Here is a 13,175-nt window from a genome sequence, read left to right as displayed (position 1 = left end):
GATAGGAGCTCAGAGAAGAAGAGGGTAGGAGAAGAGGCAGGACAACATAAAACTATTTTTGAAAAGGAATATAGGAAAGAAACTACTGTTTATTTTCATTTTACTCATTTATACATTTCCACTATCTGAAAGTCAACGTACATACATGGAATGTAAACATTTTTCAATTGTCACAAATTTAAAGAAAAATCATTTCTGGACACCTTCAAAAACACATGAGCTGTAGGGGAACTATCTAGATGTTTTTTGGGTTTTTTTGAGGAAGATTAGCCCTGAGCTAACTACTGCCAGTCCTTCTCTTTTTGCTGAGGAAGCCTGGCCCTGAGCTAACATCTGTGCCCATCTTCCTCTACTTTTATACATGGGACGCCTACCACAGCATGGCGTGCCAAGCGGTGCCATGTCCGCACCCAAGATCCCAGTGAACCCCGGGCCGCCGAGAAGCGGAACGTGCGAACTTAACTGCTGCGCCACCTGGCCGGCCCCTAGATGTTTTTGAAGACTAACAGTGAACAACAGGTCAAATTAAATTCCAAATGTAATCTGGGGTAAATTAATTGGCAAAATTTTCAAAGTGTAGGGTCTGAGCAGCTGCTTAAGTTCTTTTTTATTCAAATTGGAACCAGATTCTTGAAATAGTTATGGTTAGAATGCATCACAGGCCTAAAGTCATCTTATCCCATTACATCGCAAAAATCCTATTTGCAACTCTTAGGCTGGGTTTTAGTAGGGAACCTAGCTGGCATTGATCGTGTTTCAGATACTGTCAAGGACAGACATTCACAAAGAATAATGCAGGAAAATGCATTAAAGGAAGAGGAAAACGTCCCCACCATGGAGGAGAAAGTGGTGAGACAGAGCCTGTTAGGATGTTGGAAATGTGTCCGCGTATCTCATATTACAATAATTACCATCATTATCACTGTTAATAGCAGCAGCTCTCCTTTACTCCAGGGCTGTCAGAGTCCATGCTAAGCACTTTACGTAAACCAGACAGTTATATCATCTAAACATGGACTAGATATTTAGCCCTCACAAAAATCCCACAAGTTAGGAGCCAGCCCAGTGGTGTAGCAGTTAAGTTTGCACGCTCTGCTTTGGTGACCTGGGGTTCGCCAGTTTGGATCCCAGGCGCAGACCTAGGACCACTCATCAAGCCATGCTGTGGCGGCAGCCCACATGAAATAGAGGAAGACTGGCACAGATCTGAGCTGAGCAACAATCTTCCTCAAGCAAAAAAAGAGGAAAGTTGGCAATACATATTAGCTTAGGGCCAATCTTACACACACACACACAAAAACAACCCTATAACTCAATAATTATTTTCCCACTGAACAGAGCAAATAATTTAAGTTCTGAACTACAGCTCTTTCAAGTAATTTGCTCCAGATTACATAGTAATACATACATTGTAAATGGAAAAGCTGGGACTCGAACCCAAGTTCTGTTCAATATCCAGTCATGTGTCACTTAACAACAGGGATACAGTCTGAGAAATGCATCATTAGGCAATTTCGTCGTCGTGTGAACATCATAGAGCATATTTACACAAACTAGATGGTATCGCCTACCACACACCTAGACCACACGGCACTAACATCGTGGGACCACTGTTGCGTATGCCGTTGACTGGAATGTTGTTATGCAGGGCGTGACTGTTACTTTGAACACTTACTCTCTGGTGCTAAGAATATTACGGGGGGCAAAAGCTGGCACAGTAGGTGAAGCTGACCTGAAGCAAATAACGCCACAAAGAAATGTTAAACTGTTAAGAGTGACAAGACTAAGAGACCTGCCCTTGGCAGGGACGGGGTGAGGGATGGCTCCTCCCTGAGGTCTAATGCAATCTAAGATCCAAAGGAAGAACAGGAGTTGCGTGAGGAAAAGGGAGAGAAAAGCATTCCAGGCAGAAGGCACAGCATATGCAAAGGTGACGTGGTGGGAAGGAGTGTGGTAAGGACTGAAAGAACAAAGCGAGATGCGGAGGAGGCTGTGATACGAATCCAGCAAATTCAGATTCATTGCATAAAAGTGTACCTTGCACCCCACACGCAGTGTTTTATAGACCACAGTAAAAACTTTTTGTCTTTATCCTAAGCAGACTGGGAATTTATTTTATTTTACTTTATTGCTGGTTGTGGTTGTTTTCCTCGGGGGTAATGGGGTGAACTAGGGTAGCATAGCAGTGCCATGCAGCTTTTTACAGGAATCCTTCAGAGGCGAGGATAAAAATGGACATTCCAGAGCATGAACTTCTACGTTCTAGAACAGACATCTATCAGATACCTAAACAATCCTCAGAGTGGAGACTTAAGCTGCAAATGGAAGAATGGCATGCAGTCTCTGGAGGTAAACTGAGGCACGGCCAGGCTTACCTTGGAGGGTTTGGGGTGCAGGAACACAGGCAAGCTGAGGGCAGGGGGATGGAAGCGCACAGTAAGATGCCCTAATGTGAAAACGGGAGAACGATTTCTAGCTGAGGGGGCAGCAGACAACTGTTTTCACACCCTGGCTCCCCACCCAAGTGTGTGGCTGTGGATAAATTCCTTGTCCCTCTGTGACAACTTCTCCATTTGTAACAGTACCTACCTCAAAGGGTTATTTTGAGAATGAAGTGAGTTATAATACTCATGAAATATTTAGAGCAGAGCCTTCAGATAGTAAGTACTCAGTAAGTACAAGCTATTATTATTATTTTTGTTAATATTATCATTGTAAAAGATCACAATTTGTGGTAAGCAGTTAAGGAAAGGAAAACATTTGTACATATACACCTAAGACATGTTCTCAAACTTGCACGCACCTAAGAATCATCTGGAAAGCTGGTAAAAAAATGTAGACTTCTGGCGTGTTTGAGGTGAAGCCTAGGAAACTAGATTTTCCCTAAGCTCTTGGGGGATTCTGACACAGTTGACCTAAGCACCTTCCTCTGAGAAGCACAGCTTCAAGGCCTGGAATTTAAAATAAATATTCAGGCATCAAGCCCAGTGGTTAAAGTTCCAGGTGCTCTGCTTCAGCGGCTGGCTTCACCGGTTTGGATACCGGGCCTGGACCTACTCCACTCATCAGCCATGCTGTGGAGGCATCCCACATACAGAAAATAGAGGAAGATGGGCATAGATGTTAGCTCAAGGACAATCTTCCTCAAGCAAAAAAGAGAAGGATTGGCAGCAGATGTTAGCTCAGGGCGAATCTTCCTCAAAAAAAAAAAAAATTCAGGCACCAAAAAAAGTATTTCATTGCAGAGACTGAACTATAGGGATAACTTTATAAAACAAATTTCAGATTTTATTTTTGTTAAGGCAAAATGAAACAAGATCTCTTGCAAAAATCTACTTTTAGAAGAAAACCAAGTAATCAGAATCTGCTTGATTGATAAAATATATAGTGCCTAGTTTTTAATAACCATTTTCACAAATTATTTAAATCTTGAGTTCCAAATGGCCCAAAGATGTCACTGTATCTCGCATTATGAAAAGAAAGCAAAACAAACATCTGGACAGTGGTATATATGTTCTTTAATTATTAGATTTTATTTTCTATCAAAATTCATAGACCCCGTCTTCAATCATACAGAGATTCTTTTCTGCTAGGAAAGAACTAAAAGTCAGCAGGTTCTTTCACTTTAATTCAGGGTTTCCCAACCCCAGCACTGGGTTATTATTGTAGATTATTATTTACAGGAATTATTTACACTAACAAGTGACCTCCTTCAGAAAAATTAAACAAGTGACTAACTTAGAGAAGGTGAAATCATTGGCCGAATGCATACATCTGGTGAACAATGTCTGCAAAGATGAGAAACTGAAGGTATTATTTACTCCTCTTGCTTAAAAACTTTTACACAACCCCACACTTGGGATTTTTCTTGACCCACCAAGAATACGGAAACGCTGCTTGGGCTCTTTATAATAATAAGCATTGCACATTCTTGTTTTATTTGCAAAAGTAATTAGCAGCAGCTGCTACTAACACAGAATTTTTTAACAGAAAATATTTTACATATTAAACCCAAATATTTCAGAATTTAAAGAGCCTGATGCCAAATGAAGTACTTGCCTTTTTTTACATTTAAAATAAGGCATAACAATTAACTTCTACATTCCCTCATCTAATTAAAAAAAACAACTACAATACTTTCCTGAGACTCAAATGGAACAGCTGGACACATCTGTCAACTACACATCTTTGGAGCGAAAGAGAAACTTAATGCTTTAATACGGTACTTACATGTGAGGGCTCAGCTCATAAAAATTCCTATTCCTGTAATCTTCCACTTTCTCAGGTGAATAAATGGGCAGTGAGCGGTATGGGTTAACGGATATAACCACACTTCCAATGTATGTCTGCAAAAGAAAGAATTCAGTATATCCATTAGCACATGGTGGACTCTAACATCTTAAATCTTAGTGTCGCATGGTTTCAGCCCTCTAAAAACACTAGTTCTACTGCTAACCATTCATTTGATACTTTCACAAACACTTTACATCTCTGAAATGATGGTCGATAATGTTGACTGATTTAGCTGATAAATGGAAAGCATAGATTTATACATTGAAAATACCTTTCAAAATAAATCTCTCAATTAATTTATGATCCTGGATAAGAGTTCTCCAAAGCCCTGTCAGACTTGCCAAAAATTTCATCACCAACCACAGCTAATTGCGAGCAAGGGCGGAGCTTCCCCTGATGCCAGTTAGAACTGGGCTTCCTTCTCTCATCTCTACCCTCCTGTTTCAGTCGACACTAACCCAGGGCTTTCCCTCCTCCCTATCCACACCCACTCCCATCACGTAGGGCCTGGACTTTGGCGCTGCCCTTGCACAAGCCTGTCAGTCTCTACAATGGGCTCAGACCACGTACAATTCGGTATCAGAGCCACAGTTATCCCCCAGGATTCAAACAACATAATTTCACATTATATCTAATGCACTGTAATATCAGAATTTAAATGTACTTTCTGAAGAAGAGACCATTTAATGTCGAATTTAAATTTAATGTAGAATTTAAATTACTTTTGGAGGGATCAATGCTATATTTTAGCAGACACTAACTGTCTCACACTACAAACCAGAACACTACTTATCTTCCTTTCTATTTCGATCTTAAACTCCTGACTGCAAGAGTAGCGTTGGCTTCGTTCATTTTGTACAAAAACTAGCACAATGACACAAGCAAAAGTCACTTAACAGTAACTCATCTTAGCAGCTCCATTTTTCCTTTCAGTTTTGACATTATAGAGATGCAGGGGGAAGATGCTAACAAAATAATAAGCGATAAAATTTTTTTAAAGAAAAAGATGAAAGAAAGAAAGAAGAAAAAAAATCTCCTCCAACTTCCCAACCTTTCCATTGTCAGGCAACAAAAGGCAGCATTTTTAAAGCAACAAGTTGTCCGGTATCACCACCTTTGGATTCAAAGAGATTGTCAGATCTTTCCAGAAAATTAACCAGAATATAAAATGGGATAGTAGAAACGTTCTACTGCTTTTTTTTTTATATGGGTCACAATTATTTTAATTATGAAAGACTTCTCCCCCAACCTGGAAATCTGAACAGGTCATTTTTATACAGACTTTCATCCTATAAGAACATAATCTTATCAAGAGTAGACAAGACTGCTGTTGTGAAAGAAACACAGCTCCCATGCAATTTTTGTATTTATTTCTGAGATTCTATCACCAGGACCCAATTAATGGGGCCTGACAAGAGATGACTCCAAGTCTCCTAACTTATCCCATTGCAACAAGACTTTTTCAAGATTTCTTCACACTCCGACCCACCTAGGCAAGTAGATGAAAGATGCTGGAGACCAAAGAGTTGTCTGAATAGCTTCTAACTAATATACTAGAAGCAGTGCATTGGTAAATATAAAAATATAATGACTGGTTACTCCTTTAGTATCTGTTGATTAAAAGATCAGTCTTCTTTAGTAGAAAAGTACATGAATCTCCCTTTCTGGATAATTTCTTGAATACAATAATTAAAACATATATTCGCTGTCAGCAGAGAAACCAACGATCAAGTTGCTCTTTAAAACCGAACTTCACAGTGCTAAACTCTTGATAAAAATCTGCCTCTTCTTGCAGAGAGAACAAACTCTGCTGCCTCAAATCCAAAATCAAAAGCCACACTACCAAGTTTTAAGTTTCTCTTTGTTACTTGTGACTTTTATACATACCGAATTACACGCACTTTTTTCCCCAGCTGTTTCTCTATCACCTAGAAGAGGGCTGGCCCATTAATGATGTCCCATAAATATTTACAAACTGAACGAACAACTGACTCGCACAGGGCCCGTTCACCACTAAGAGAGTGGATGGTACCAACCACTGACTCTCATAGAATTACTCTTCAGCTGAAATGTAATACCAAGTACATTGCATACAGTGCCTAATATTTTATTAAACCTGTATGCCACATGTTGTCACTGAACAAATCCTTGAAGTACATCCTTTCACCTCAAGCTCCTTGTCCTACTGTGGTAGACCGTTTGCAAAGATGGCTGGAATAATTCCTTCCACCCCTGTATGCACATCACTTGGAAATGTGACTTTGCCATTCTTTCTGTATCAAGAGACAGAGTTTATTTCTCCGCCCCTTCGATCTGGATTTGTCCTTGTGACTTCATTTGACCAAAGGGACATTACAAGATGAGACACAAGCAAAGGTCTGAAAAGGATTTGTGTATTAGGATGTGTCCCCCTTTTTATAACTCTGGCTAGAAGCCAGGATGTGAACGAGCCTGAGCTAGCCTGTTGGAGAGGTCATGCAGAAAGCCAAGGCACCCTGAACTACAAGTCTGACAACTGTCAGACACATGAGTGATGCCATTCTAAACCATCCAGCCCCAGTTAGGCCACCAGATGCCTAAAGCCACATGCATGATCCCAGGTGAGACCAGCAGAAAACACACCAAGCTGAACTCAGTCTAAATTGCTGTCCTAGAGAACTGTATGCAAATAAATGGTTGTTGTTTTAAGCCATTAATTTGGGGGGGGGGGGGGGCAAGGGGGCTGGTTTGTTACACAGCAACAATTACTGATACACCAACATAGCTGAACAAGTCTTATCAATCTAAATAAGCAAACAGGAGAAGAAACTGCTCTCTCTCCACTCCAGTTTATGTGTATGTTTCAGATATGTATCCTCTAACCTTGAACTTCCAGTAGGTACGTCCTCTACCATGATACCTGCCCTTGCTGTTTATGGGTTTCTTTCTTGAAGGTTCTATGTGCATTAGTCAAAGATTTAAATATTCCCGTATGTGCCAACAGAATGACTCAAATTGTTCACAGTCACAACCCTCCTTTCTCTGAGACACAAAAGACATTTCTGACAGCAGCTGACTGGCTGGGTGGAGTTTACAATTCTCCTCTAGTTTTAAGCAGCTACTCATTCTACATTCAGGTAACTGCAGAACCCAATTAAACCTCCTTTTTGGGAGTCGGAACAATAGTGACCAAAAAGTTCGTTTTTACATCAATTAACATTTGGACTTACAAATGATACACTTATTTTTTTAACAAGCAGCTGTATATTAATGTAAAGTTGGTATTTTCTTCTTGCATCATGCTGTGAAAACAACGGTAAACTAACTCATTAAGTAACCTCTGGAATTAAGACATCAGAGATAAGACACAGAGCTTTTTAAAGTCAAGTGTGTGCATAAAAGGGCTGCACATTATGCGCTCTTTTTATTCTGAATATGCCAAGGAGAAAAAAAGAAAAGTATGGTACACCTTTACAAAAGGGAACAGCAACAAGGACCCACTTCTTGCCCTGGAAATAAGAGGTAAGTATGTACTGCATCCAGCACCAACCAGCTTGGATGGTGCCAGTACCAAGACAGCCCATAAAAGCCCTCTGGCAGTTTAACCCATTCCTACTAGGCCTCTTCTGTGGCTGTGTTCACACTTCAACCTGGTCCTTATGTCCCAAAGGACTCACAGAGAAACTCCTACTGGAATCCAGAGGATGTTCTTCTCTTGGGTTGATCACACTGAAAAAGACTCCTTCCACATAGTGGCCAAGACTATCCACCACTTAGGTTCTATCTGTCTTCTGTAACAGAGACAAGTCTGGCTCAATACCCTCAATGTATGTACTCATGCATGTATGTATGTACTTGCTCAATCAATGTGCTTATTTACTCAGTGTAACCAACCTCGTAACCACCCCAGCCACTTCTAGCTCACCACCTCCACGCTCCCCCAGCACCCCCAAGTCCTCAGGCGTGTGCACACCACCACCATGGAAAGCTCCCTCCATGGCACTGTCCTGTGGGACCAGCCTCTGACACTGAGGAGGGGAAGAGGAAGGGAGGGAAGAGAAGGGGGAGGGAAGAGAAGCAAACAAGAAAGAAGAAAAGAAAAAGGGAAGGGGGAAAGGAAAAGCTCCACCTTGCTATAAAAGGCACATTCAATTAGTAAGTTTATCTTTCACTTCTCAAGGGCAGACAATAAATCAAGAATGTACAAACATTCCTAAGCCAAAACAATCTCTGCCTTCATATTTTAGATATCTCTAGCATTCCAGAACAGATGCCTTCTGAATAACCAAGTAATACTTGAATATTCCTATTGTGATTACACTGGAAACTGAAGTCTTTTCTGGAGGATGCCATCCAGTGACCTCCACACTCCAGACCACAATTCAGAACCCAGACATATAGAACCCAAAGACCATACACTTTATTCTATAAGAAAGTTCTTCCAGGGCCCCATCCTCAGAGATTCTGTTTTAGTGGTCTGGGGAGGGGCCATGTCTCTCTATCTTTTAAAGTCTCCCCAGATGAAGTAATGTGTAACCAGAGTTGAAAACCACTGCTGTGGCCTTCGCCTTCAGGACTCACAGGACCACGTTTTACTCTGAATTGCAGAAACCATGCTAGTGTTGCTGTTGGCCTATCTCCTATCTTACTTTCCCCTTTAAATATTCCTATGTAATTAATTCCGTAAACATTTAGAAAAGAAAAGAAAATCCTTCTAGCTTTACTTACTTTCACTTAGCCATGTTTCTAATAAACTTGGCATATGGTATCTCAACACACTACAGAGAAACAGAAGCAACATCTGCAAATTGGAGCTGTTCTACAGCAGTGTATTTCAAATATCTGGCTCATTGTAAGAGAGAAAATTTTCATCATGGCCTAGCACGTGTATTTGAGTGTCTGTTTACATACATGCACACACATATATGAAGCAAAAATTTCACAAAACCATAAATACCCTTCTCAGATGCGACACACTGATATTCTCTGTTGAATTACATTCACTACAAAATTCTTTAAAACGGCAGGTCCTAACTCACGAAATGGTTTTCGTCACCCATTAATGGGCCGAAATCGCAGTTTAAAAAATACTGCTACAGAGCCCTTCTTAACCTTTTTTTTTCAGTTGTTGATCCCTTTGAGATGCCAACAAAAGCTATGAACTCTCTCCTCAGAGAAAACACACATAGCATATGCCCGTAAAAGTTTGCACACAGTTGACAGAACAGGTCAAGAACTCCCACCCTAAAGGAAGAAACAATGGCTACTCATGGAAAAAGGAAAAGAGAGAGTGTCAAAGAGAAGCAAAGAAAGAAGGAAAAGCAATAAAAAGTGACCAAAACAATTCTAAAAATATAAAAACGAAGAGTCCTTTGGAGTAAGAGCTGACAGCACAGTCAGCTGGCCCTGGGGCCTCTGACAGCACCGAGTCAGAGCACGGCCTGACCACCGAGGGCCAAACAAGAGAACGTACTCTGTTCTTGAAGCCAAGGATACATGCAACGCATTTTGGAAAGATATTTGACCAAAAACACTTTGTTCAAGTGAAACAGTGAAGCACAATTGTAATATTTTGTGAGTCTCGACTACGCACACCTGTACACCCATTCCTCCACAATGCCAGACCACTGAAGCGTTAGTACAACATACACACAGAAAAGTCAGAACAGTTTCACATCTCTCCTATCGTGGTTCCTCCCAGGGCAACGTGATGATCTTTCGAAGCCCTAAATCCTGAAAGTTTACATTTCAATTCCCCATATAACACTGAAAATCAAACTATAACTAAACCATGTAAAGAAATCCTACAGTGACTCGTTTTCATCATGATGACTACTCTGACGCTTCTTTTCAACTATCAAATTCTTCCAAAATATATTTTTTAAGCCCCTGCTCTACTGAGGCTCTAACTAGGGATTCCCATCTGCCCACTCATCAGCTTCCTATTTTCTTCAGAATGAATTTCAGTTGTTTCCAGTCTCTGCAGTTCCTTAAAAACTCACCCCAAACCTGTTCAAGTGCTGGCATATAAACCACACTCAAGCACCTTTTTACTAAACTCTTCCTAAATCCCCATGCGAGAGATATGAATTCTCCATCTTAACATCCATAACCACGGAGCACAAAGAACTCAAGTGGTATGACTACATTATCTAACAAAAGTGGAATCAGGACAAGCAGCCAAGAATCTGTTCTCTTTTTCATGAGAGCACATAATCCACGCTGTCTGTCAGGCCTGGGAAGCTTTGGCAAAAAGTAGCCAAGAAGAATGCCAAATCACAGAAACTTGTGTTGTCCGATGCCTCACAATGGTGTCCTCACCGCTCTAGAACAGAGAGCTACTCTGTCCGGCAGAAGCCTCCTACTTGACTATCTGAGGAATGCTGAAATCCTTCTACCACCAGGTACAAACTAAAAAAGAGGGGGAGGAAGGAACAGATCTCCTAGTTACAGGGGAAATTTTTCATCTCAACCCAAAAAGATTTTTTTTTAATGTTTATCCAAGCACACAAAGTTGTGCCCACATGGTGAAGAAATGCAACACTGTATTACAATCACTCTTTAACTTCAGAGAAATAAACCAGGAAGGTGGCAATGCACCAGGGAATGTCTATTTAAATATCTTACTTAATGCTAATTATTGAGCCTAAAATGGCATCAAAGAAATACTAAGGAATGCGGAGGAGTCCTCCAAGTGCCAGTCTCCAAGCATGTTACTTTCATCTCCAAAGCACTAACAGTTCAAATCCAGGACAGGTCAGGACTCAGGTACAGACAACGCTTCACATGGCTGCACAACCGCACTGATGGCCTTGACAGAATTTAGGTGACAACCGTTTAACAAGCAAGCAACAAATTCAGTAAGAGGCTTCTTTATGCAAATCATCGTGTTGGACATAGTGGGAAATATAAGACGCTCCTGTGGTTGTGCCTCTGAGAAGCTTATACCAAAGCTTCAAAAGTGAGACTTTTATATTGCAAAACACAACGTGTAAGAGTCAACTACTCTAGCCACGAAAACAGATGAAATAGGATTTACGTGATTCTTGGCTAAATGAGTCATTAGTCTTCTTACTGCCTGAATGAGCACTTTGGGTTTAAATGAACAAAAAGTCACTATGATCTGCAGAGGTCTGAGATGTTCCAGAGAAGCCCGGGAGGGATCTGAGCAGGTTTGAAAGGGTGGGCATGATTCAGATAAAGAAATGTTCCCCGAAAGAGTGGCATATGAGATTTCAGGTTTTAGATGACACTTGGACCCTTCCCTTTTTTTAAGAAATTTTGCTAAGATGGTTTTATCCTTCCAAATATATTTTTTTTAAAGCATGAAGTACCACAGACTCAAAACAGACATGTGTATGTACACCAGGTTCACGGCAGCTTTGTTCACAATAGCCAAAAGGAGGAAGTAGCCCAAGTGTCCATCGATGGATGAATGGATCAACAAAATGTGGTATATGGATACAATGGAATATTATTCAGCCCTGAAAAGGAAGGATGTTCTGACACATGCTGTAACATGGATTACAACATGGACAGAGGCACCCAACCAAATTTCAGAGATAGGGAATGGAACAGCTTGCCTAGAACACAAACCTCCTGTGAGTAATAGCCTAGAAAATAAGACTGGGATGAGATCAAACTCTACAGAGCCTCGACTATCAGGCTGAGGAGTCTGGGCTTCGGTCTGAAAGCAGTTCTGAGGTAAAAGTCAGTGTGCGGGGTGAAGGGGTTAGATGATGAAACTGACTGAGTCTGAACCCAGGTCATCCTGACTTAAGTGTTTCTGAGCTCTTAGATTCTACGCCATCCAGTATCATATAATGCTTCACGTGTACTTGAAATATTGTGGAAACCTCAGCTCCAAGTTATCTGGCAAAGATTTTCAGTTTTGTGTGACCCTGGGCACATTACTTAACTTCTCCAAGCCCCAGTTTCCTCATCTGGACAAGGAGGGTGATGCTGGTTCCTCCTCAAATAATGCAGAGAATTGACTGAGATTGTGTGTTAAAATACAAAACACAGCACAGCAAGCATTCCGTAAATACTACCGACTGTGCTTACAGAAACTCACAGTTTACCTCTACCGGAATCTACTGGCCACTGTAATTAGCCAACTCAGGACTTGGCAGCCAACAGCATAGATTACTACCTCAGCTAAATTCACTGAGGAGTCCCATGATGCCAAAGGCTTACAAAACGGTCTTTGTACACAGGGAACTGATGAGTTATTAGATGAGCACATTCGGTACGTCTTAACGAAACTAATACCAAAAGCCTAGGATACGGAGAAAGTGATTATACAAGACCAGCTGGTGGGATCATCAGAAACAACACGCTCCTCACTTCACGGGGAGGGCCCTACCCTCTTCTTGGGTCTTGGATCCTGGGAATTTGATCACAAGACATCAAGACATTATGTGCCCCAGTGTTTTTAATTAGACATCTGTAAGATTTCCCGAATTCCCCTGAAGAGGGCTTTTGTCTTAATTAGATTTTTAAAGACACAGTTTGGTCTACCAAAGCTTTGATTGGTATTAGACACAGTTCAAAATTGTGAAAAACTCCCTAAGTGAAAAGTTACAAACATAAGGCTGATAACCAAGTTAGGATTCTATCTGGATGTTATTGCTAAAACAATGTAATTCAGTGTGTACACCTCACATCCCAGTCTCAGAACATATTTGTGATAACATACGCAAAACATATACCTAGAAGAAACAGAAGGCATGAGAAGGTTTTCAAAGCTCGCCCAAGGTAGTTTCATGCCAAAGCTCTACGCCACAGTCTGGGACACTGGACCAGAGAAGTGCGATTTGCTTGGGCTCTTTCAGCTGCTTGGCAGAGATGCTCTCAAGGTCCATCAAGTACTGAAGTTTTACTGTAACAGTGAACACAGGCAG

At 41.0% G+C, this 13,175-nt stretch overlaps 1 protein-coding gene across 12 annotated transcripts in view; it reads right to left on the bottom strand.

Moving 5' to 3' along the window:
- Positions 1-13,175, bottom strand: part of MYO1B (myosin IB) — a 185,514-nt gene that overhangs the window by 124,354 nt on the left and 47,985 nt on the right. For all 12 annotated transcript variants that reach the window (XM_070508267.1, XM_014837538.3, XM_070508264.1 and 9 more), the window contains exon 3: positions 4,231-4,346. In XM_070508267.1, the coding sequence (XP_070364368.1) occupies positions 4,231-4,346 (116 nt within the window). The remainder of the gene's footprint in view (positions 1-4,230; positions 4,347-13,175) is intronic.

Source organism: Equus asinus, chromosome 4 (genome assembly GCF_041296235.1).
Source record: "Equus asinus isolate D_3611 breed Donkey chromosome 4, EquAss-T2T_v2, whole genome shotgun sequence".
NCBI lineage: Eukaryota > Metazoa > Chordata > Mammalia > Perissodactyla > Equidae > Equus > Equus asinus.
This window is presented reverse-complemented; position numbering and strand designations above follow the sequence as displayed.